This window comes from Coregonus clupeaformis, chromosome 6 (genome assembly GCF_020615455.1).
Source record: "Coregonus clupeaformis isolate EN_2021a chromosome 6, ASM2061545v1, whole genome shotgun sequence".
Classification (NCBI taxonomy): Eukaryota; Metazoa; Chordata; class Actinopteri; order Salmoniformes; family Salmonidae; genus Coregonus; species Coregonus clupeaformis.
Window position 1 is genome coordinate 23,016,109 of NC_059197.1, and position 27,186 is coordinate 23,043,294.

General features: G+C 42.0%; 1 protein-coding gene across 11 annotated transcripts; it reads right to left on the reverse strand.

Annotated features, from left to right (window-relative positions):
* Positions 1-101: 101 nt before the first annotated feature.
* Positions 102-24,936, reverse strand: LOC121568000 (phosphatidylinositol-binding clathrin assembly protein). Of its 11 annotated transcripts, none has more exons than XM_041878465.2 (24): positions 24,416-24,936; positions 18,921-19,063; positions 18,547-18,622; positions 18,267-18,369; positions 17,750-17,843; positions 17,383-17,494; positions 17,051-17,157; positions 16,820-16,861; positions 15,906-15,917; positions 13,590-13,675; positions 13,135-13,258; positions 12,774-12,907; positions 11,738-11,838; positions 11,434-11,580; positions 9,223-9,306; positions 8,761-8,856; positions 7,383-7,484; positions 7,190-7,303; positions 5,383-5,413; positions 5,156-5,255; positions 4,898-4,960; positions 2,843-2,950; positions 2,328-2,432; positions 102-1,821 (listed from the first exon to the last, which is right to left on the reverse strand). In XM_041878465.2, the coding sequence occupies exons 1-23, from the start codon at positions 24,543-24,545 to the stop codon at positions 2,340-2,342; spliced, it is 2,202 nt and encodes a 733-aa protein (XP_041734399.2). In that variant the 5' UTR covers positions 24,546-24,936; the 3' UTR covers positions 102-1,821; positions 2,328-2,339. The 11 variants fall into 11 exon arrangements, with proteins under 11 accessions (XP_041734399.2, XP_041734397.2, XP_041734396.2 ...); XM_041878463.2 differs by having other exon boundaries at positions 12,774-12,901; positions 18,267-18,384; XM_041878462.2 differs by having other exon boundaries at positions 18,267-18,384.
* Between the last annotated feature and the right edge of the window lie 2,250 nt (positions 24,937-27,186).

Consider the following 27,186-nt stretch of genomic DNA (forward strand, 5'->3'; position numbering starts at 1 on the left):
TAAAAGCAACTGTAAATAGTCTCCAAGAGATTGCATACATGCCGTTGGAGTAAAGTAGATTTAATCCAAATGCAGTATACAGTAAACTACATTACTGATTAATAACCACAGGTTTGTAGTATAGAAATTGGACACAGGGTGGCAGTCTTGTTCAGATAAAGTATACAAGGAAAGCCGCAAATAATTTGTCGAGGGTCCCCATAAAATGACCTACAAAGGAAGCTGAGGACATAAAATATTAAAATACAGGAGAAAGGCAAAAAGTCATCCAAAAGCTAAGAGAATACACATATAAACTAACCGCAGTTTCAAAGATGCCATCACTGTTGCAATATTCACCAACACATTTGAATAAAATGTTTAAGAACATCATTTTGTGGAAGCTGCTCTTTATTTGAAAAAGAAAGAAAAAAAACTCAGTCAATGTCTGCTACACGTTCTAATTACATAAACAAAAATATAATCCGCGCAGGACAAATGCAGAAAATATCCTGAATCAAACTTAGGTAGTCAGATTTTGATTGAATTGCTTTCATATTTCATACATCTTTCACTTCCCTCTCAGTTGAACAGTCAGATTTATATACACAGAGCACCGATCAACAGTGCCCCTCGTTCACCCTGTTCCACTGGATCTTTATACAACTAATTTACATCAAAACTGTGACCCTTCTTTAGTATCTGCAAACACCCAGACACACTCTCCTCTCGTCTGGCTCCCAGGGAGTCAGAGCTGAGGAGCTGGTGCGGGTAGCGTGGAAAGATGTGTGCAACATCAAAGCAATTCTTTCACATTCAGAGTAAAGGCAGCCATTTCAACGGTCAGTGAGTCGATGGCATGCCAAGCTTAAAGCAAAATGGATCCCACCCCAGTGTGATGCTTCAGAAACGTGGATGAAGTGTTTTTCAACTAGACAGAAAAGTTGTTCCATTGCAAAAAACCCTAGGCACAGAATTGACTATATAGATTACTAACTCATACTGGTACCCCCTACTCCCCTTGCCCTGGGGAGATCATGAGATTTGAGCTAGTAAGAATTGTTCTTAACTCAAAACTTGGGAGAACATTTAGTGCTCTATCATTCCGTTTATAAGTGTATTTTATATAATATCTATTTTCTTTTCTCTACCTCTCCAATGAAACAATCCAACATCCATGTTTAATGCTGAAGCACTCCCACAGGTGTTCAATGTACTATAGATTTCACTATAGATTTTTTTTCCCAGTCTTAAAACCAAATAATAAATAAATAAACACACGAGGAATGTCTACTGTAAACAGAGTAAAAAAGACAAACTAAAACAGGTGTAAACATAATTAGCATCACTACTCAGTGACAGTTAAATAACTAGGAAATGGATGACTGATGATCGGATCAAGAGGGAAGGATTCCTCTCCTCTTTTCTTCTTGTCCCTCCTCCCCCTCCCACTAGATTAGAACACCAAGCTGTTACATCCAACCACAGTAGTTTTTCCAAATACATCATATCAAAGTCGCTCAGCACCCATAGCTATCTTTACAGATGATAAAATTAATGCGGAATCCCTATATTTTTTTAACTTTTTTTTACAGCAGCATCACTTGATGTCTTGGACAAGTGACAGAATAATCAGTGGTGAATTCTCTTCTACCCAGCATCATTTTGACATGGTTTCCATGGTTTTCCTCGAGTCATTGCACTGTTCGTTGTGTTCTTGACATGTCTATTTGGGGGGAGGGGGTGAACGTTTCTCTGAAGAGTTAGACTGGCAACGAGGACAAAGCTTTGCTGCTAAGTGCTTCATCTTCTGAGAGACACTTCATATTACATGAACTGCATCTGTGGGTGGAAATCAACATACAAGGATTGATTAGACAAGAGTTTTACCAGCTCGCTCATGGTGGTGCTGAAATGGTCAACTGAATAAATGCAATGAAAAGTCATCACAATGTCCTCAGAGCAAAAGCAACTGTCACAATGGCAACCTATTGGCTGAAAACTACAATGCTATATCTGAAGTCCTAGCATGGGGGAAAACGCATCTCAGCAAAGACGAAATGGCTAGTGTATCTGTGGAAAGTGTAAAACAAAGTTTAAAAACATGCTGAAATGCATCTGCTGATTGTTTAAGCGAGCAAGACACAAACCAACTAATCAAGCCCATATAAAGTGCAAGAGATATAGCGAGAGGAAATGAACAGCAGTGGTTGATAAGATGGAAGAAGCAGTGTGTTTGCAAATGAAGGAAGAGACGATAACAGTAAGAGAAGAGAAAAAAAGAGAAGCATTAGTGTGAAGCCGCGCTGCGCATGCATGTACATCCGCAAGCACACAGCATGCTGTACCTAAGAGACGCTCTACAAGAAATCCTTGAGAGAGAGCTGTGCAAATGGATCCTGTCCGGGGGCTCTGAGAGGACTCTGGCTGGAAGGACTAGAGGCTGCAGAGGGCTATTTCAGGGAGAGGGAGAAACACACGGGGAGGAGAGGAGAGGAGAGGAGAGGAGAGAGCGTGTGAGTGAGAGAGGGAGGGATCAGATAGAATGAAAGAGGAATGAAGGGTGAAAGAGAGGTTACACCAAGAGGGGGAAAATTGGGGACTCTTGAGGAAAGTGATGAGACAGATTTGTCCCTCTCCTCCTGAGAGGTAAGAGTAAACTAGAACACTGTTGTCATCACAGGGGGTAGTACACACACACACACACACACACACACACACACACACACACACACAACAGCTACTGTTACCAGACACCACTGAATACACCTGGACACTGAACTCGCACACCCCTACAATGGACATTTACCCTCACGTGCATGGTACACACACACACACGTCTGATTATTGTACACACACACACCTGTGCGCTGGATACAGAGCTGAAGGGGTTGGGCGGCCTCATGACGGGCTGGTTGTACATCATGTTGGGTTGGTTCATCATACCCATAGAGCCAAGCTGTTGGGGTGGCTAAAGACAATAGCATAGAGAAACATAAGGCATTCTAGACATGCTACATTAGATTGTATAGCACTTGTTATTCTTATTGGCTATTACCTCTCAGTGCTAGCTATACTGTATGGCTATTACCTCTCAGTGCCAGATATACTGTATGGCTATTACCTCTCAGTGCCAGATATACTGTATGGCTATTACCTCTCAGTGCTAGCTATACTGTATGGCTATTACCTCTCAGTGCTAGCTATACTGTATGGCTATTACCTCTCAGTGCCAGATATACTGTATGGCTATTACCTATCAGTGCCAGATATACTGTATGGCTATTACCTCTCAGTGCTAGCTATACTGTATGGCTATTACCTCTCAGTGCCAGATATACTGTATGGCTATTACCTATCAGTGCCAGATATACTGTATGGCTATTACCTCTCAGTGCTAGCTATACTGTATGGCTATTACCTCTCAGTGCTAGCTATACTGTATGGCTATTACCTATCAGTGCTAGCTATACTGTATGGCTATTACCTATCAGTGCTAGCTATACTGTATGGCTATTACCTCTCAGTGCCAGATATACTGTATGGCTATTACCTCTCAGTGCCAGATATACTGTATGGCTATTACCTCTCAGTGCTAGCTATACTGTATGGCTATTACCTCTCAGTGCCAGATATACTGTATGGCTATTACCTCTCAGTGCCAGATATACTGTATGGCTATTACCTCTCAGTGCTAGCTATACTGTATGGCTATTACCTCTCAGTGCTAGCTATACTGTATGGCTATTACCTCTCAGTGCCAGATATACTGTATGGCTATTACCTCTCAGTGCCAGATATACTGTATGGCTATTACCTCTCAGTGCTAGCTATACTGTATGGCTATTACCTCTCAGTGCTAGCTATACTGTATGGCTATTACCTATCAGTGCTAGCTATACTGTATGGCTATTACCTATCAGTGCTAGCTATACTGTATGGCTATTACCTCTCAGTGCCAGATATACTGTATGGCTATTACCTCTCAGTGCCAGATATACTGTATGGCTATTACCTCTCAGTGCCAGATATACTGTATGGCTATTACCTATCAGTGCTAGCTATACTGTATGGCTATTACCTCTCAGTGCCAGATATACTGTATGGCTATTACCTATCAGTGCTAGCTATACTGTATGGCTATTACCTCTCAGTGCCAGATATACTGTATGGCTATTACCTCTCAGTGCTAGCTATACTGTATGGCTATTACCTCTCAGGGCTAGCTATACTTTATGGCTATTACCTCTCAGTGCTAGCTATACTGTATGGCTATTACCTCTCAGTGCCAGATATACTGTATGGCTATTACCTCTCAGTGCCAGATATACTGTATGGCTATTACCTCTCAGTGCTAGCTATACTGTATGGCTATTACCTCTCAGTGCTAGCTATACTGTATGGCTATTACCTCTCAGTGCCAGATATACTGTATGGCTATTACCTCTCAGTGCTAGCTATACTGTATGGCTATTACCTCTCAGGGCTAGCTATACTTTATGGCTATTACCTATCAGTGCCAGATATACTGTATGGCTATTACCTCTCAGGGCTAGCTATAATTTATGGCTATTCCCTCTGTAAATAATAATACATTTTATTTAGCAGACACCTTTCAAGATACTCAAGGACATCTCACATTAAAAGTAGGCCTACATAAAATAAAGTGCATCAATTAAAGGAGACCAGCAGAGGAGCAATACTAGCTACTGCATGGCTATGTCCCTTAGTGCTAGCTACTGCATGGCTATGTCCCTTAGTGCTAGCTACTGCATGGCTATGTCCCTTAGTGCTAGCTACTGCATGGCTATGTCCCTTAGTGCTAGCTACTGCATGGCTATGTCCCTTAGTGCTAGCTACTGCATGGCTATTTCCCTTAGTGGTAATGGATCCAGACATCCAGCTGACAGATACTGACCATGCCATATCCCCCCATCATGCCTGTGGGTGTTGTTGCAGGGTAGGCCATGACCGGGGGGGTCTGTGGAGATACAAACACACGAATGACGACAACATCTTCTCCCACAGAGAATCCAGCAGACCAATGTCAAGTCAAGTCAACAACTTCTTAACATTGTTTGTCTGAAACCAACACTAGAGTGATACAGTAGCTAAACACTCGTCACAGGCAGATAAGAGCACCAGTACTGTACGAGGCCAATGTAGCGTGTATTACCATGGAGACGGGGTTCCAGGTGGTGTTTGGAGCTGCTTTGGGCTGCCAGTTGCTTCCGCCAGTCAGCCTCTTCTCCCCAGGCTGGCTCCAGTGGATGTCACTGTAGATTAAGACAGCTAATATTAGCACTGGCTCCTAACTGCTGCTGGCTATACAGAACAGTTCTTCATCTAGCATTGTGACCACAGCACGTTGATGAGACTGAACAGCATGAACAGCTCACTTACTTTTTCGTTGTGCCATTTCCAATCCCAAGATCTGCAAGAGGATAGTAATATAAATGTGAGATGTACACATCCAGAAACAATTATACTGCTACAGTGCCTTGCAAAAGTATTCATCCCACTTGACTTTTTTCCTATTTTGTTTCATTACAACCTGTAATTTCAATTTCATTACAACCTGTAATTTCAATTTCAAAACATTCAAAAAAATAACTAACGGAAAAGTGGTGCGTGCATATGTATTCACCCCCTTTGCTATGAAGCCCCTAAATAAGATCTGGTGCAACCAATTACCTTCAGAAGTCACATAATTAGTTAAATAAAGTCCACCTGTGTGAAATCTAAGTGTCACATGATCTGTCACATGATCCCAGTATATATACATCTGTTCTGAAAGGCCCCAGAGTCTGCAACACCACTAAGCTAGGGGCACCACCAAGCAAGCGGCACCATGAAGACCAAGGAGCTCTCCAAACAGGTCAGGGACAAAGTTGTGGAGAAGTACAGATCAGGGTTGGGTTCTAAAAACATGTCAGAAACTTTGAACATCCCACGGAGCACCATTAAATCCATTATTAAAAAATGTAAAGAATATGGCAACACAACAAACCTGCCAAGAGAGCGCCGCCCACCAAAACTCACGGACCAGGCAAGGAGGGCATTAATCAGAGAGGCAACAAAGAGACCAAAGATAACCCTGAAGGAGCTGCAAAGCTCCACAGCGGAGATTGGAGTATCTGTCCATAGGACCATTTTAAGCCGTACACTCCACAGAGCTGGGCTTTACGGAAGAGTGGCCAGAAAAAAGCCATTGCTTAAAGAAATAAATAAGCAAAAACGTTTGGTGTTTGCCAAAAGCCATGTGGGAGACTCCCCAAACATATGGAAGAAGGTACTCTGGTCAGATGAGACTAAAATTGAGCTTTTTAGCCATCAAGGAAAACGCTATGTCTGGCGCAAACCCAACACCTCTCATCACCCCGAGAACACCATCCTGTGGGGTTGTTTTTCATCGGCAGAGACTGGGAAACTGGTCAGAATTTAAGGAATGATGGATGGCGCTAAATACAGGGAAATGCTTGAGGGAAACCTGTTTCAGTCTTCCAGAGATTTGAGACTGGGACGGAGGTTCACCTTCCAGCAGGACAATGATCCTAAGCATACTGCTAAAGCAACACTTGAGTGGTTTAAGGGGAAACATTTAAATGTCTTGGAATGGCCTAGTCAAAGCCCAGACCTCAATCCAATTGAGAATATGTGTTATTACTTAAAGATTGCTGTACACCAGCAGAACCCATCCAACTTGAAGGAGCTGGAGCAGTTTTGCCTTGAAGAATGGGCAACAATCCCAGTGGCTAGATGTGCCAAGCTTATAGAGACATACCCCAAGAGACTTGCAGCTGTAATTGCTGCAAAAGGTGGCTCTACAAAGTATTGACTTTGGGGGGGTGAATAGTTATGCACGCTCAAGTTCTGTCTTATTTCTTGTTTGTTTCACCCAAAAAAGTATTTTGCATCTTCAAAGTGGTAGGCATTTTGTGTAAATCAAATGATACAAACCCCCCAAAAATCAATTTTCATTCTAGGTTGTAAGGCAACAAAATAGGAAAAATGCCAAGGGGGGTGAATACTTTCGCAAGCCACTGTATAGCTGTGTGACATATTGCGGTCTAACCTAGGAGTCAAAATATAAATAGACACCATGATTCACTCAGGCAAAGATGGGTATTGATCTCTTTTAAATCCTTAGTTTTCTGTTTGAGGAGTTTAATCTGAATGAAATATCCTAGCATGACGTTGTGACACTTACTGCCCACCAGGTTGGCCAGGGAGGAGTCCAGGTCATCTCCCACCAGTTTGTCTGACAGCAGATTGATGGAGCACAGCGCCTGATTGGAGCCGACCATGGTGGGTTTCAGGATGTCTAAGGAGGACAGAGAGGTGTACATTGGTTGGATGTGAAACACCATGTGTATCAAACAGTATAATATTCAACCCCTCACCATCAGATTCCATGTTAGCGCCGGTAGCTTTGGCTCCAAAGACTGACTCGAAGTCCACTTGGAGTGCTCCTGGGGGAGGGGCCTGTGTTGCTGTGGAGTACCCTGTAAAGAGGTCAGAGGGGAGGCTGCTCAGAACACAGCAGGTTCAGCAATGGAGAAGTATTATACCATTGGTGTCAGAGCTGCTAAATAGTTACAGAAAGCCACCTTACAGAAAATGGTGGGCTCCTTCTAAATGGCTAGTAGAACTACGCTACCTCTGAATAGACCTGCTACAGTAGAGCTACAGGTTCTCTAGTACTCTACCTCTGAATAGACCTGCTACAGTAGAGCTACAGGTTCTCTAGTACTCTACCTCTGAATAGACCTGCTACAGTACATTTACATTTACGTCATTTAGCAGACGCTCTTATCCAGAGCGACTTACAAATAGGTGCATTCACCTTATAGCCAGTGGGATAACCACTTTACAATGTTTATATATATATATATATATTTTTTTTTGGGGGGGGGGTTAGAAGGATTACTTTATCCTATCCCAGGTATTCCTTAAAGAGGTGGGGTTTCAAATGTCTCCGGAAGGTGGTGAGTGACTCCGCTGTCCTGGCGTCGTGAGGGAGCTTGTTCCACCATTGGGGTGCCAGAGCAGCGAACAGTTTTGACTGGGCTGAGCGGGAACTATGCTTCCGCAGAGGTAGGGGAGCCAGCAGGCCAGAGGTGGATGAACGCAGTGCCCTCGTTTGGGTGTAGGGACTGATCAGAGCCTGAAGGTACGGAGGTGCCGTTCCCCTCACAGCTCCGTAGGCAAGCACCATGGTCTTGTAGCAGATGCGAGCTTCAACTGGAAGCCAGTGGAGTGTGCGGAGGAGCGGGGTGACGTGAGAGAACTTGGGAAGGTTGAACACCAGACGGGCTGCAGCATTCTGGATGAGTTGTAGGGGTTTAATGGCACAGGCAGGGAGCCCAGCCAACAGCGAGTTGCAGTAATCCAGACGGGAGATGACAAGTGCCTGGATTAGGACCTGTGCCGCTTCCTGTGTAAGGCAGGGTCGTACTCTCCGAATGTTGTAGAGCATGAACCTACAGGATCGGGTCACCGCCTTGATGTTAGCGGAGAACGACAGGGTGTTGTCCAGGGTCACGCCAAGGCTCTTCGCAATCTGGGAGGAGGACACAACGGAGTTGTCAACCGTGATGGCGAGATCATGGAACGGGCAGTCCTTCCCCGGGAGGAAGAGCAGCTCCGTCTTGCCGAGGTTCAGCTTGAGGTGGTGATCCGTCATCCATACTGATATGTCTGCCAGACATGCAGAGATGCGATTCGCCACCTGGTTATCAGAAGGGGGAAAGTAGAGCTACAGGTTCTCTAGTACTCTACCTCTGAATAGACCTTCTACAGCAGAGGGCTCAGTGGGGTAGGGGGCCTGGTGTGGAAGGTGCTGGGCCATGGACACTGGACCACCACAGAAGGAGTCTGACAACGCCAAAGGAGGAGCAGGAAGAAGAAGAAGAGAGAGCAAAGGAAGGCATTTTAAGGCACGGCAAGAAAGGCAGGCAAGGCAAAGTGACAGTACAGACAGAAAGCAGACAGTTAACAGAAAACACTTAGTTAGGGACACTAACAGGTAACAAGTAAAACTAATTCTAACAAAATCAAAACAGGAACTGCAGAGTACAAGGAGATAAAAATATCCTATTGACACTAAAGTAATCTAAATCGCCAGACTACACTAACCATAGGGTTTATTATGGGGCCACTAAACACATTACATTGGTTGAGGGGCCTATGTTTGCCTATGGGTCAGGAAACATAGGCTGGGATGGTGAGCCATCGTAGTACCTGATATGGAGTGTTCTATCCGCACTGTGCGTTTGTAATAGCTTGAAACGGACGAGTTTGTGTCAGTAAAGGGATTATAACGATCTAGAGAATCAAAAATAATATTGGTAAGGGAAACAGATTTCAACTTATAGCTCTAAAAGGATACTACAAGAGCAAATAATCAAATTATTGGTTTGTAATATCAGAATCTAGAAGCAATAGCCTATTTGAAAACATTATGAAAAAATATATATCAGCAGCAGGAAAACCATCATTTTAACATAACCAACTTAGTCAGAATAATCTTGGACATGGGTTTACTAGACTCCAAAATGTGAGACCTCAATGGATAAAGCCTCATATTAGACTGAACTGGCATGGGAGCCCATCAAAAGAACATAACCAGTAACTCTACCTTCACAGTGTTAGCTTGTGGTTCTATCCTTAGCACAGTTCAATAATGGAAGCTATCATAGAAACATGGCAAGTGGAGGCTTTGCATTTTGAGGTACACAACAAACATTTAACTTTAGACAGCTATGAGATCATTTACAGTGCATTCGGAAAATATTCAGACCCCTTGACTTTTTCCACATTTTGTTATGTTACAGACTTATTCTAAAATTGATTAAATAAATAAAAATCCTCAAACTATATACACAATACCCCATAAAAACAGGTTTTAGAAATAAATAAAAAACGTATTTACATAAGTATTCAGACCCTTTGCTATGAGACTCGAAATTGAGCTCAGGTGCATCCTGTTTCCATTGATCATCCTTGAGATGTTTCTGCAACTTGATTGGAGTCCACCTGTGGTAAATTCAATTGATTGGACATGATTTGGAAAGGCACACACCTGTCTATATAAGGTCCCACAGTTGACAATGCATGTCAGAGCAGAAACCAAGCCATGAGGTCGAAGGAATTGTCCGTAGAGCTCCGAGACAGGATTGTGTCGAGGCACAGATCTGGGGAAGGGTACCAAAACATTTCTGCAGCATTGAAGGTCCCCAGGAACACAGTGGCCTCCATAATTCTTAAATGGAAGAAGTTTGGAACCACCAAGACTCTTCCTAGAGCTGGCCACCCGGCCAAACTGAGCAATCAGGGGAGTAGGGCCTTGGTCAGGGAGGTGACCAAGAACCCGATGGTCACTCTGACAGAGCTCCAGTGTTCCTCTGTGGAGATGGGAGAACCTTCCAGAAGGACAACCATCTCTGCAGCACTCCACCAATCAGGCCGTTATGGTAGAGTGGCCAGACGGAAGCCACTCCTCAGTAAAAGGCACATGACAGCCCGCTTGGAGTTTGCCAAAAGGCACCTAAAGGACTCTCAGACCACGAGAAACAAGATTCTCTGGACTGATGAAACCAAGATTGAACTCTTTGGCCTGAATGCCAAGCGTCACGTCTGGAGGAAACCTGGCACCATCCCTACGGTGAAGCATGGTGGTGAGAGCATCATGCTGTGGGGATGTTTTTCAGTGGCAGGGACTGCGAGACTAGTCAGAATCGAGGGAAAGATGAACGGAGCAAAGTACAGAGAGATCCTTGATGAAAACCTGCTCCAGAGTGCTCAGGACCTCAGACTGGGGCGAATGTTCACCTTCCAACAGAAAATGACCCTAAGCACAAAGCCAAGACAACGCAGGAGTGGCTTCGGGACAAGTCTCTGGATGTCTTTGAGTGGCCCAGCCAGAGCCCGGATTTGAACTCGATCTAACATCTCTGGATAGACCTGAAAATAGCTGTGCAGCGTCGCTCCTCATCCAACCTGACAGAGCTTGAGAGGATCTGCAGAGAAGAATGGGAGAAACTCCCCAAATACAGGTGTGCCAAGCTTGTAGCGTCACACCCAAGAAGACTCAAGGCTGGAATCGCTGCCAAAGGTGCTTCAACAAAGTACTGAGTAAAGGGTCTGAATACTTATGTAAATATATATATATTTTTTTATTGTATATACATTTGCAAAAAATTATAAAAACCTATTTTTGCTTTGTCATTATTGGGTATTGTGTGTAGATTGATTAGGGGGAAAAAACACTTTAATCAATTTTACAATAAGGCTGTAACATAACAAAATGTGGAGAAAGTCAAGGGGTCTGAATACTTTCCGAATTCACTGTACATGTAGACAGAAGTAACAGTAGGACTTATGGGAGACTTCCTTCAATGTCCCACAGAGACACAGGAAGGATATTTCAGAAGGAACAAAGAGTATCTTTACCACTAAACATTTCATGAGTCCTAGAGGAATAGCTAACACCGTCAGAGGAGCCGACCGGTAAGTGAGCCGCTGCATCGACAACTTTTGAGAGGAAAGGGTTAAGGTTTGGCATGGAGTCATCTCCAGCTTCAGCAGAGGTGAAAGGATCTAGGCAGGCAGAAGAGAGAAAGAAAGATGAGATACAGAAGAGAAGAACAGGAGGACATCAGAGTCAGACGCAACAGGAAGAGAGGGAGAGCACGCAGAACATAGTAGAAAACAGTAGACAATAGAGTGGTCCTGTGGTGGTGGCTGTTTCTCCTACCTGCCCATACTGTGGCCACAGGAAGCCCTGTAGAACTGGCCTGCATTGAAGGGTTAAAGGTCTGCTGAATGTCAAACAAGTCACTCTCCATCTTCAGAGCACTGAGGAGAGAAGACAGCAGTGATGCTATACCTGAATCAACACTGGGACATCTAGCTAAACATCAGCATTACCAGATACACAGAAGTATAGAGGTAGAGGTTCTCCATAACCACATATCTAAAAAGAAACGTCCTCTCACTGTCAACTGCGTTTATTTTCAGTAAACTTAACATGTGTAAATATTTGTATGAACATAACAAGATTCAACAACTGAAACATAAACTGAACAAGTTCCACAGACATGTGACTAACAGAGATGGAATAATGTGTCCCTGAACAAAGGGGGGGGGGGGTCAAAATCAAAAGTAACAGTCAGTATCTGGTGTGGCCACCAGCTGCATTAAGTACTGCAGTGCATCTCCTCCTCATGGACTGCACCAGATTTGCCAGTTCTTGCTGTGAGATGTGACTCGTCAGTGACTCGTCAGTGAAGAACACTTTTTGCCAGTCCTGTCTGTTCCAGCGACGGTGGGTTTGTGCCCATAGGCAACGTTGTTGCCGGTGATGTGTTTTTCAGAGTCAGTAGAAAGGCCTCTTTAGTGTCCTAAGTTTTCATAACTGTGACCTTAATTGCCTACCGTCTGTAAGCTGTTAGTGTCTTAACGACCGTTCCACAGTTGCATGTTCTTTAATTGTTTATGGTTCATTGAACAAGCATGGGAAACAGTGTTTAAACCCTTTACAATGAAGATCTGTGAAGTTATTTGGATTTTTACGAATTATCTTTGAAAGACAGGGTCCTGAAAAAGGGACGTTTCTTTTTTTGCTGAGTTTAGAATCAGAGCACTCTAAATCCTAACCTTAACCCCTAGGAGGATGAAGAAATATCTGACCCTGTATCAGTGGTTAGCAGCAACTTCTACATAATCCACGCTGACCTCTCTGGTCAACCACATGAGTGGGTAAGCTTCACAGGTCATAGGTGAACGTTTACCCATTGGAGCAGCTAGGTGTGGAGAAGAGGTCGATGGCTGGGGCTGTGCTGATAGTGCCCCCGGTGGTGGAGACAGGAGACGTGTCTGCGGTGGCGAATGAAGGCCTCTGAGAGAGCTCCTTCAGCCTCTGTTCCTGGGTGGAAAGAGTCCAAGTCAAATACAGAAGGCGATGGTTGTAGTTATGCATGTGGGCAATACTGGATCGACCAAACAAGACTTTGAATTGTTCAAATCATTGCCTGCATACTGCAACATATCACTGTCCTTCACATGTAGATGGGACAGGCAACATGAAACCATGTCCATTCTATCCATTCTCATCATATTCATGTTGTGATCCACGCGTCATGACGGCTGTACCTTCAGTGCTTTGAGACGAGCCTGTTCCTCCTCCAGAGCAGCCTGCTTCTCCCGCTCGTCTACTTTAGTAAAAGACATCCCCGTACTGGCCAGCGAGGACACTGCGTTGGATAGAGTACTGGCCCTGAAACAACACACAACAGTAAACACCTTTAGGCAGAATACTACAGCAACCCTGGCTGAAAACATCAATAACCATTACCATGAATAATAATTAAAGCAATCTTGGCTTAAGAGCTTTGTGCACAATGCAAAATCAGTTATTATAGTGGCAGCCGCTTCTAGGCTACCTTCAGGTGGAATAGTGGACTCCGTGCCAAAGACACTCCACTGTGAGACGTAGGATACGTCCCAAATGGCACCCTTTTGCCTATGCACTACTTTTGACCAGGATCTGTTCAAATGTAGTGCACTATGTAGGGTGCCATTTGAGACGTAGCATATCCTGTACATACCTGCTGGCAGCGGTGGAGTCTTTGACCTTCTTCCCCTCTAGTGAGGCCAGGTGCTGCTCCAGAGCTTCCAGGAGGCTACTGGGAGCCTGTTGTAATGGAGAACAGCAGTTAGTAAAGGCCAGGGTTGGAAACATGCAGTTAGACTGTCCTGTATGAACAAAACCATCTAAAGCCAGTGGTGGGCAACCTAGTTCAACTACTGTACTGTACATACACTAGCTATAGGCCTTGGGTTTTTCCTGACAACTTTTCTGAAAACGTTTAGCTGGTCATGTTACGTGGTGAGGAAAAACTCAGGTCCCTAACTATACTGTCCCATATACCACTATACCTTAGTTGCTGGATTCTAACTAGCACTTACTTTACTGGGAAGTGTTTAGCTCCTCACTACAGGGACAAATACTAACTCGAGACACTACAGAAATACATTGCTGTACAAGTCAAAAACACAAAAGGACTGTGGGTTGCACACCACCAGTCAATGGTTGTATGCTTTTCAGCTAAAAGCCACATTGGATGAGTGATATTGAAATGTACACTACCGTTCAAAAGTTTGGGGTCACTTAGAAATGTCCTTGATCAGAAAAACATTGTTAATGTTGTAATTGGCTATTGTAGCTGGAAACGGCTGATTTTTTATGAAATATCTACATAGGCGTACAGAGGCCCATTATCAGCAACCATCAGTCCTGTGTTCCAATGGCATGTTGTGTTTGCTAATCCAAGTTTATCATTTTAAAAGGCTAATTGATCATTAGAAAACCATTTTGCAATTATGTTAGTACAGCTGAAAACTGTTGTGCTGATTAAATAAGCAATAAAACTGGCCTTCTTGAGACTAGTTGAGTATCTGGAGCATCAGCAATTGTAGGTTCGATTACAGGCTCAAAATGGCCAGAAACAAATAACTTTCTTCTGAAACTTGTCAGTCTATTCTTGTTCTGAGAAATGAAGGCTATTCCATGCGAGAAATTGCCAAGAAACTGAAGATCTCGTACAACGCTGTGTACTACTCCCTTCACAGAACAGCGCAAACTGGCTCTAACCAGAATAGAAAGAGGAGTGGGAGGCCCCGGTGCACAACTGAGCAAGAGGACAAATACATTAGAGTGTCTAGTTTGAGAAACAGACGCCTCACAGGTCCTCAACTGGCAGCTTCATTAAATAGTACCCGCAAAACACCAGTCTCAACATCAACAGTGAAAAGGCGACTCCGGGATGCTGACCTTCTAGGAAGAGTTGCAAAGAAAAAGCCATATCTCAGACTGGCCAAGAAAAATAAAAGATTAAGATGGCCAAAAGTGTTAAGGACAGACAAATTTAAGTTTGAGGTGTTCGGATCACAAAGAAGAACATTTGTGAGACGCAGACCAAATGAAAAGATGCTGGAGGAGTGCTTGATGCCATCTGTCAAGCATGGTGGAGGCAATGTGATGGTCTGGGGGTGCTTTGGTGGTGGTAAAGTGGGAGATTTGTACAGGGTAAAAGGGATCTTGAAGAAGGAAGGCTATCACTCCATTTTGCAACGCCATGCCATACCCTGTGGACGGTGCTTGATTGGAGCCAATTTCCTCTACAACAGGACAATGACCCAAAGCACAGCTCCAAACTATGCAATAACTATTTAGGGAAGAAGGAGTCAGCTGGTATTCTGTCTATAATGGAGTGGCCAGCACAGTCACCGGATCTCAACCCTATTGAGCTGTTGTGGGAGCAGCTTAACAGTATGGTACGTAAGAAGTGCCCATCAAGCCAATCCAACTTGTGGGAGGTGCTTCAGGAAGCATGGGGTGAAATCTCTTCAGATTACTTCAACAAATTGACAACTAGAATGCCAAAGGTCTACAAGGCTGTAATTGCTGCAAATGGAGGATTCTTTGACGAAAGCAAAGTTTGAAGGACACAACTATTATTTATATTAAAAGTCATTATTTCTAACCTTGTCAATGACTACATTTCCTATGCATTTTGCTATATTTCCTATTCAAACTCATTTCATGTATGTTTTCATGGAAAACAAGGACATTTCTAAGTGACCCCAAACTTTTGAACGGTAGTGTATGTGGATGACACACACCACGGCACTTTCAACATCATACGGTATGTGGTGTTGAATTGGCAATGCCTAAGCACACCTAGGCAGCCATGTTGGATGGGCTATGTACATTTCAGGTGACAAAGAGAACTTTGTATACAATTTGCTTCACTCCTATAAAAACACAATGTCAATGACACACAGAGTCAGAGTAGAGGCATGCAAAGACAACACCAAAGCAAGTCACAGACACAGAAGAAGAGTGAGATGAGAATACTTACACAAACTGTGAACTAAAGGTGGAAAGATAAGGGGAAATACAGAATATAAAGGTGGCGTTGGTCAGAGATAAATAGCTATATTGAACCGTAACTATAATGTATTTTAAGGGTATAACACTGTTACAGGTGCCTCATAAAAAATACATTAGGGGACATAACACACAATTAGTGCAATTGTACTTTTCCTTGAAAGTACAATTGCACTAATTGTGTGTTATGTCCCCTAATGTATTTTTTATGTATGTATTTAAAAGTATGATCCTTGGTCGAGGAGGGATTTTCCTTGGAAATACTGTAATATAACCAGTGTCACTGCAGAGACTGACTGTAGCGTAACAGGTGTAGGGGGGCCATCTATTCAATTAGCTGTACACAGTGTGAAATCAGAAGTACTGTAAGATACACAGTCAGTTTGGACTCTTAACAGCTTAACACCTTTATTTACTGTAGATAGAGCCTAATCAAGAAGAGGAAGAAAACTTATAATAAGAAAAATAATAAGGAAAAGTGAGAAATATGCCTTAATTTGGTAACATGCACTGGAGGACTTTCATGCTCTGAGCAGTGCCTTATCTCTGGGAGACATTTGTGCAGGGTGGAGTAAATATAGTGTGGTGGGGCAACAGAGCTGATTAAACAAGAGGAGTTAATAATGAGATAGAGAGACACAAAGAGAATACAGACTGAGAGAAGAAGAAAATAGAAAGTGACAGCGAGAAATAAGGGAGAAAGTGAGAGCGAGAGCGAGAGGGAGAGAGAGATGGAGACAGAGTAGGAATCCAACTGTAGAGACAAATGGATAGAGTAAGTTCGGTGTGTAGGCTTTTTGTGCAGAGAGTGTGTCTAATAGGTTATACCAGTAAATCCCTCTTACTGCAAGGCTCATTCAGGGAGTTTGGAGTGTAAAGTCTCACCTGGGAAAGGTCTGGAATGTCTCCTCGATCAATCCCCACCTGCTGTCAAACGAGAATATGTGCAAAGTTATAGTGGTGCCTCTAAATTAAAACCTATTTTCTACCTCTACCTAATTTCTGCCACCACAATTTTCTCACAAAAATGTAAATATATCTGAGGATGTTCCCTTTAATGAATGGTATTGAATTAATGAATAGCATCAAACTCAAAGAAGGTAAAGAAGAAATCACCTCCGCCACTTTAAGGAACTCTGAGATTCGGGTCATTCGGGTCAGGAACTTTTTGTAGATATCCAGGCCCTCTTTACACTGGGTTTTCTTCATGTCAAAGTACTTCTCTGTGGTTAAAAAACAAAAAAACGGCAGGCATTAGCTCTGAAAATCTGTAGACACACTAGAGATAAACTCTGTAGAGAATCTAGTCTCCATTAGTAAAATGTAGTACTGTACATATCAAAAGATCTACATTACAAGGATCTACAAAGCACTTCTCCAGACTAAACATTCTAAAAGAGTATTGATCAGAAAATAGCGGAGTAAATAAAGTTGGAGTTGAGGTTTACCCAGCAGGTTGATGATGCCTTCGTTATATGCAGCGAAAAGCCTAATGGAATCTTTGAAGAGGAGCATGAATCCTGCATTGATCACTCCGTTTGTGAGCTCATTGGCATTAACCTGAAGGAGACATCATTCAGTTTCACATAAGCCATAAGTTGCCCTTTTAATACACAATAATGACTTTGGCTTCGCTGACAAACAATAAAAGCAGGTCAGTGAGGAGGAAAATAGCCTGTATCTATCTCTGGTTTCAGCACCATTCAGTAATCAGTATGCTGACACAATCTACTAGCCCCAGGAACCCTCTCATATTACAGTACATATTCCAGGAGATGAGCAGCACGGTTCTGGGGAGGTTGACCTCAGACTCACATTGAAGTCGAGGAGGGCGTCCATCTGGTTTTGTATGATAGGGATGGTCTTCAGTAGCTTCTCTGTATTCATGGTCCTCATCACCCCATCCACCCTGTTGAGATGAGTGTGTAGTGTTAGATAGGTGTTAGAAGCACAAAGGACAGAGAGGGAGGGAATCAGTGAGAATAGCCGCAGCCAGTCAATTTCTACTGCATGTTAACAAATCGTTCCCAGAGTTACAGAAATACCACTGTGATTACTTCATGGGATATAAAACAAATTTACGGAAAGAAATTATGACATTCTGTCATTAAAACTGACAGGAATCTTGTTCTCTTCTAAACTAAATATTTGAGCTGTCATAAATATTTTAAGTATTTTTTTACACCAGTGGGCAGCTCTGCAAGGAGAAAGTGTTTATTGTAAGAAATTGTTTGAGCCTTTAAAACTCCATTGACATACATTCGGGTAAGGAGAGGATCAGTCAAAAACAAACATACCACTTTCTTCTGTTGATTTGTTGGGAATTTCTTACCCTCGCTTTACTTTAGTGAAGTCAAAGGCAACCTGCCTGTACGACACAGCCTTCTCATTCAGATATCGACTGTACCTCCGGATAAATGTGGACATATCGTAGCCTGGGAGAGAGAGACCTGAGAAGTGATATAAATCTTACATTTGTCATGAAAACCTACATGAGAATCATGCTATATTCGTTCAAAAGTTATATTGTATCCGCTTATAAGTATTTGTCACTGTAACAGTTAAGGATGAGTTTGAAAACAGCAGTTGAGAGCCAAGGCCTCATACTTTACCTTGTAAACCACTTTTGTCCAAAAAATTACTGAGGTTGAATAATGTGTTCCTTGAAGCCAAGTACTGGACAAAACGCTGTATCAAAGAAAAAGAGCGGTATCAATACATGTTCTTAATTTTCATTGATCTACAGAAATAGAATAGGACCGGAGCACCAGAGTAATTTCCAGATTTTTATTAAAATATTGATTATGATATAAACCTAGAAATTGCCTGGTTAGCAATTGATTGCCTTAATGTCTGTGAACTGAAAACTTCAACACTATAGCATTGCTGTTATAGAAATAATATATATTACAGACAATAATGTAATGAGTGGTGATTGTAGCCATAGACAGTATTGTAGTGAGTTGTGACTGTAAGCTCAGCTCACCTCATTGCCGTAGACCATGAGGTGGTGTGTGGCAATGAGCGACTTGAAGACCACCACCCAGCTCGTGCTGGTGGTCCTCTCAAACAGTGAGTCAGCCAGCTGGGGAATGTTCACGTTCATCTCATTGGTGCAGTGGATCAGGTCTATGGACGAGACAGACAGAGAGACATGTTAGCGATAGTTCGATGTCTACGAAGACCATGGATAATTGATGTCAAGTAGTGACTTATGGCCACTGGCCAGTAGAGGTTAAAACAACTTCGGATACAAGGCATTTCCCCTATGGGGAGTTGAATTTTGGGGTCAAGTCAGTTAATAGTCTATGAAAGACAATGTTTTGAAATATGTGTAAACAGGGACACAGGCACTCCCCTTAACTGCAATCTCATTCAATTAGCTTTAATTAATGGTCTGGCTAATTGCCTAACTACACTCAAGACACTTAATTACTATGCTACGGTACTACAAGCTGCCTCTCTCTTTTCAGTTTTTTGGCATGGCAATTCCTCAAGAGGGTCTACTGAAGTTCAATAGATGAAAGCCTGATGAATAAGTCACCATCTCTAAATCAAACAATATCTTTTTGGCCAAATATCTTGGTAACTACTAGTTGCTCCTTCCGCCACCAGTTCTCTCCACTCGTCTATAGCATCAGTTGGCCTAAAGCTCTACTCTGATGAGCCCCATGAACCAGTACAAGTCAGCTACTAGATTATACTCAAATTCCTTTCAAGGTTGTCTTCTCTTCACAACATACTATTTTTAAAGAAAAAAATGAATTCTCAACCGTCTGTGTAAGTTTGCTATTTGAGGCCTGGGTCTTTTCTTGGGCACACAGACATGACAATTGAAAACTACTACATCAAGAATGCTTGATTGGACTTATTGGTCTCTGTTGCTTCCAATAATACACATATAGAAAATGTTCAACCATTTCAGTGTAATTCCTCTGCATACAGTAACTCATTACGTCATATTACTGAATGTGCTCATGTATCACGCCAACCCTAATATTGCACACCTGAATTAAAATCGATCAACCAGCTAATTATTAGAATCAATTGCGCTAAATTAGACGTGGAGGTTGCTGAAAACCTACAGGACGGTAGCTCTCCAGGAACAGGGTTGGAGAGCCCTGATGTAGAGAATGGGTGATGCCAGTCAAACCTGTGCTGTCTACCCATTCAGAGTCTGACTGAGTGATGAACAGATTGACAGTGTAATAACCAGGCCTGGCTTTCTGGCCTATATTTTCATGTTTTCAGGAGTCTAAGTAGGACAGCATAACCTTCCAGAGCAGCATTTAGCATGGCTGGCTGATTATCCAGGGAAGACTGGGAGAGGAGGGGAGGGGAGGGGAGGGGAGGGGAGGGGAGGGGAGGGGAGGGGAGGGGGCAACTTTCACTCATCCTGTTAGATCATGCATGGCTCCTGTACCTCAGAGTACTGTAGGCCTAAACTCAACTAACAGCTGTGAAACAACAGGCTGGCTGAATCCATTCACAACTTTAGCATAGATAATAGTCCATGGGATTCAAATGTGATTAGAAGTGGACACTTTCAGATTAAGTGACCACCTTGGTTTCCAGTAGATCCAAAGGGCAATGTCTGCAAAAATAATTTAGGAAAAGCAATACAATATGTAGCTATCCTACTACATGCTTCAGCTGGGGTCTGAACCAGCAACCTCCACGTCATTGTACTTGTGTGTCATGCAATATGCTCCTATAATCATGATGACAATGACATTTGAATGGTAACCTATTATGCATAACCTGCTTGCAGAAGAGATACAACATGCTTGAGATTGAATCACATATACTGAACAAAAATATAAACACAACATGTAAAGTGTTGGTCCCATGTTTCATGAGCTGAAATAAAAGATCCCATATGCACAAAAAGCTTATTTCGCTCAAATTCTGTGCACAAATTTGTTTACATCCCTGTTAGTGAGCATTTCTCCATTGCCAAGATAATCCATCCACCTGACAGGTGTGGCATATCAAGAAGCTGATTAAACAGCATGATCATTACACAGGTGCACCTTGTGGACAATAAAAGGCCACTAAAATGTGCAGTTTTGTAACACAACTCCAACGTCGTTTTAGAGAATTTGGCAGTACGTCCAACCGGCCTCACAACTACTTGTAACCACGCCAGCCCAGGACCTCCACATCCGGCTTCTTCACCTGCGGGATCGTCTGAGACCAGCCACCCAGACAGCTGATGAAACTGAGTATTTCTGTCTGTAATAAAGCCTTTTTGTGAGGAAAAACTCATTCTGATTGGCTGGGCCTCGCTCCCCAGTGTGTGGGCCTGACTCCCGAGTGGGTGGGCCTATGCCCTCCCAGGCCCACCCATGGTTGCGCCCCTGCCCAGTCATGTGAAATCCATAGATTTGGGCCCAATTTATTTATTTCAATTGACTGATTTCCTTAAATGAACTGTAACTCAGTAAAATCATTGAAATTGTTGCGTTCATATTTTTGTTCAGTATATAGTTAAATTTATTATAGTGAGAGTAAATTAATGGACAGGTCATTCGTTGCATTCACTGTTACTTTTGCAGCGTCAGGTACTCTGCTTTGTGACTAGTATCGTTTCTCAGGATGGTCACAGATTAAAAGGTCTGATGCTGCCATCAAGGTTTATATATATATATATATATATATATATATATATATATATATATATATATATATAGCAGTCTGCTGGACGCGTGGTCTGATTAATCAGGCTGTAATACACAATTAATTGGTATATACAGCCTGAAACTAATGCCTGCAAAATTGTGTAAATGTTCCTTACAAGCCAGAATGTTGAATAAAATTACATTTAAACTTACTCTACCGGTTGTCTGTGTGGTTTTTCTTTCAGCTACTCGAAATTTGAGCCAAAGTATATACCAATTAATTGTGTATTACAGCCTGATTAATCAGACTACTGGAGTCCAGAGGAAACTCCTTGTGCCTGGCCCTGACTGCTAGAAATAGAGCTCTCTGTAACAAAGACCTCTTACTCCACTGGAAAGCAACCAGGCAGCTCTGCTACACAGACAGCCAAGCCATTCACAGACCAAGTGCAAACACAGCTTTAGCTAGCCTATAGTTGGCTTCTCGACTTCTGATTTTCTGACTGAGCAAATATTGCAATGAAAGGGCATCCTGGCACATACTATTTCTCTTTCCTATTTCTGTGAGCAATTGCTACACTTTTGTAACTAGAGACCAGGTGAGTGAGACAGACCATACAATAGTTGGAAGTGACATATAGTGCCTTCAGAAAGTATTCACACCCCTTGACTTTTCCTACATTTTGTTGTGTTAGACAGATTTAAAATGGATTAAATTGAGATTGTGTGTCACTGGCCTACACATAATACCCCATAATGTAATTATGTTTTTAGAAATGTTTACAAATTAATTAAAAATGAAAAGCTGATATGTCTCGAGTCAATACGTATTCAACCCCTTTGTTATCGCAAGCCTAAATAAGTTCAGGAGTGAAAATGTGCTTAACAAGTCACATAATAAATTGCATGGACTCACTCTGTGTGCAATAATAGTGTTTAACATGATTTTTGAATGACTACCTCATCTCTGTACCCCACACATAGAATTTTCTGTAAGGTCCCTCAGTCGAACAGTGAATTTCAAACAGATTCAACCACAAAGACCAGGGAGGTTTTCCAAGGCCTCGCAAAGAAGGGCACCTATTGGTAGATGGGTAAAACAAAAAAAGACATTGAATATCCCTTTGAGCATGGTTAAGTTATTAATTACACTTTGGAGGGTGTATCAATACACCCAGTCACTACAAAAATACTGGTGTCCTTCCTAACTCAGTTGCCGGACAGTAAGGAAACCGCTCAGGGATTTCACCATGAGGCCAATCGTGACTTTAAAACAGTTACAGAGTTTAATGCAGGGTTTCCCCAAACTTAATTGATGAATTAAGGTCACTGATTAGTAAGGAACTCCCCTCACCTGGTTGTCTATGTCGTAATTGAAAGGAAATAACAAAAACCAGACACTTGGCCCTCCATGGAATGAGTTTGACACCCCTGTGCTAAAGTAAAACAATGTGGCAAATAAATATACTTGATGTCCTGAATACAAAGATTATGTTTGGGGCAAATCCAACAACATCACTGAGTACCACTCTTCATATTTTCAAGCATGGTGGTGGCTCCACCATGTTATGGGTATGCTTTCCATCGGCAAGGACTAGGGATTTTTTTTTTTAAGCACAGGCAAAATCCTATAGGAAAACCTGGTTCAGTCTGGTTTCCAACAGACACTGGGAGAGAAACATTAACCTTTCAGCAGGCCAATAACCTAAAACACAGGCCAAATATACACTGGTGATGCTTACCAAGACGACATTGAATGTTCCTGACTGGCTTAGTTACAGTTTCGACTTACATCTGCTTTAAAATCTATAGCAAGACATGAAAATGTCTGTCTAGCAATGATCAACAACTAACTTGACAGAGCTTGAAGAATTGTTTTAATAATAATGTGCAAGTATTGTACAATCCTGGTGTGCAAAGCTCTTAGAGACTTACCCAGATAGACTCACAGCTGTAATCGCTGCCAAAGGTGATTCTAACATGTATTGACTCAGAGTTGTGAATAGTTATGTAAATGAGATATTTATGTATTTCATTTTCAATAAATTTGCAAAATGTCATCATTATGGGGTATTATGTGTAGATAGGTGAGAAAAAAATATATTTAATCAATTTTGAATTCAGGCTGTCACACAACAAAATGTGGAATAAGTCAAGGGGTATGAATACTTTCAAAAGGCACTGTACATGTGTCGCCCCCAGCAGTGACACACCTAGTAGTGATGATGATGTAGGCTACACTTTGCATATGAGACTGAAAGCATTCTACTCTGAAAAATTTATAAGGTAGTTTCCACAGCTGAGTTGTTCAAATGTGGTTGTTATACCCTCTGTCTATGGTAAATAGATCAAAATAGGCCTACTGAATTTACTCCCCGGAACATATATTTTTCAGGGCATTTTTGTATAGACAAAACGTTAATGTACTGTATCATGGAGAACTGGTCAATAAATTGTAAGATACACTATGACTGATATTGACATGATAACTGTTTAGGCCAGGGAGGGCAGCCTAAAGCTATGCAGAATGAATGAAACCGCTTAACAGACGGCTAGAAAGCTAGCTAATGTGACAGTAATGTTGATGATGAGTAGGCCTACACTGAAATGGTCAGAAAATATCTGATATTACTGTTGTTAACGTCCAGTTAAATCATGTTATGAGCGTTCTCATTGTACGCGCTCGTCTTGCTGCAATGTATTCTTCATACATTTTGACAGGAACTAGCAATAACATTAGCCTATCCATTCAGGCTTTGGGCCTTGTGTCACCATCGCCATAACGAGATGCAGAGCTCCGACTGGTTTCAATGAAGAATGACACATTATATCAGAAACTCTCGATAATTTCGATACTTACAATCCAAATGTTTCTTTTTCGGACCCATTATTTCATGTGTGGTGGCCTTGCATACGGTTTTCGACACAGCAGATCCAGTTACACTGTGTTGGGCTGCAGTTATCCTGTCAGTAATGCTCTGCCCCGACATCTTAGTTTATTGAAGCAACAAAGATTTTGAAAAATCACAATGTCTTTAAAAATTCCAAATTAATTGAATTATATAATATCCAGTCCACCACCTGTTTAAAAATAAAATAATGGAAGGGGAAAAACTGAAAGTACGAGGCAGAATAAAAATGATACAAATTTCAAACAACGTTTCCAAAGCTTGATTATTTCAGTCCAGTGTTGATCCGAATGACGCCTTTGATCAAATTGATTTCATAAATAAAAATGCGGTTGTACATTTGGTGGGCTGACTCATTCTCTGCCAGCTCTCATCCCGATCTCTCGCTCACTGGATCCCTGTGTGTCTCCTGTCTTCGTACCGCCACTCCTGCTGGGTTTAAAGGACTAGAAGCATTCAGGGAAATGGCGGGCCTGCTCTGTTCTCAGAAAGGTTAGGATGTATGACGTTTACACGGAGCATGCCGACCTGGAATCAGATTTTACATCTATAATTCATAACATTTTATTCTGTGCAGGTGTCTACAACTGATTGTGGTCTTGGTTGGAATTTAATATGCCAGACATTTACATTTACATTTTAGTCATTTAGCAGACGCTCTTATCCAGAGCGACTTACAGTTAGTGAGTGCATACATTTTTTTCATTCTGGCAATTAGGCCTAAAACAATCTTCAGCAATAATTCTCAAGGTAAACTGCTAAACAGGCATATGGCCACTTTTTTTTTTTTGCAACACATTTGTCCAAGTCCCACTCCCTGCAGGCTGCTATTGACGCGTTAGTGTTGATTAGGCCTAACACTGGCTGTGGCAGCCCATATTCTGATCTTTTTCCACTAATTGGTCTTTTGACCAATCACATCAGATCTTTTTCAGAGTAAATCTGATTGGTCAAAAGACCAATTAGTGAAAAAAATATCAGAATTGAGCTGCCTGTGTGAACGCAGCCTATGGAATCATCTTGGATGTTATTTGTCTGTGGTTCAATTCAGTGCTGTCTGTAGTTCAATTCAGTGCTAGGACTACCAATTCAGTGATTGGACTACCAAATACCACCGGGGGGCAGTATAGTGCCACAAAACTTTCAGCTAACACGATCACATCCCCATCCCACCCTGAAAAGTGAACATCCATCCATCTGTTCACCATAGACTAAAGAAAAAGGTTTGTACAGTTACTGTAAAAAAGCAGAATCACTCGAGGTATTAAGATTATGTCTATAGAAATAGTTTAGCGCCCTTTCGATAACTAAATGACTGTTAAAGTTATTGGATAACCTCAGGTTAGATTAATTTGAACTGTTTTGTAATCATTTTTCAATTACCGAGTAGCCCCAGAGCCAAGTATTTTATTCTAATATGTCTCTGGCTCTGAGTAGGCCTATACATCACAACACTGGAAGGAAAAAGTTACATTTGTGTGTCAAGTGCCTTGACCCATGAGACATAGGCTTTAATGTACAGAACCTTACAGGGCAAGGGCTAATTTCTTCATTTTGTCTTGACAGTCCAATAGCCTATGTAAATTCTTAATTTATTATAATTACATCAGATAATTGCAGGTGCATCCATCATGTCTTCACTATGTCCTCTATTCTCACTGCGCTAGATATGTAGCCCATTATTCATTTTCCTTACTCTGCTTGCCTTTTATTTCTATTTTCAATGAAGACGGATGACTGATATTTGACTGAGTATTTATGAAACTCACCTTATTCTCTATATAAAGGGTTGTGTTACATACATAAACAATATGTCATCCTGTGGTTTTCCTCTTCCACATGGGAATATTACGTAGCAGCAGGGTTCTCACCCAACAAAAGACCCTTCTCACAGAGTCTTGCACACTTCCATTCATGGTCAAAGCCCAAGAGAGACCCAAAGCTCTGCTCACATTACCATAAAATATTGCACTCATGTAAGCATACACCACATATGGCTTTTATCCTAGTAGTTTAGTGTCATTTATATCCTAAAATTCAAGACCCAGCAGAATTAGGTTCTCCCAGTGTTTTCTTCTTTAGTCTCTTTTTATCAATGAGCAACCCTTGCTGTGTCTACTACATATATCAATTTATTTGTGTATATTGAATAAGAGAAACTCATGGGACAGGCTCATATAAATTGGTTTTAAACCCGTTTAACCCCTGTCCCATGGTAGAAGGATGTTATGGCTTTTTAGAAACATTACTCACTGAAGATCAAATGGCAGAACAGTCTTTGATGAGGGCTAGGTTTCCATGTTCTTGTTAAAGCTGGAGAGTTAAATTTCACTGAAACTCTCACCAGTTTTACGATGAACTCAGATTGTAGGATTTACGTGTCTGTTGGGCCAGGCTGTTTTTAGAAGGTGAACTGATAGAGACTGTAATATCTGACAGAACTCACAACTCACCTAAGTGACCTTGGAGATTTCACAACACTATAGAAACCACTTTCTCCTAAAGCCCAGAGGATGAACCTCAGGGTCATAGGGTAGGCTATGGTACAGTGTAAGAGCATGGCAGAATCTCACTAGCCAAGCTTTTCATTCCAGCATACAAATGAATTATGTTATTTGTATTATGCAATGTACAGTATATGCTGTAATAACCATAACATTGAAAATACGATTTCTAAATAATGAAGATAATCTCACCCACACACACCTTAAAAAGTGGACTT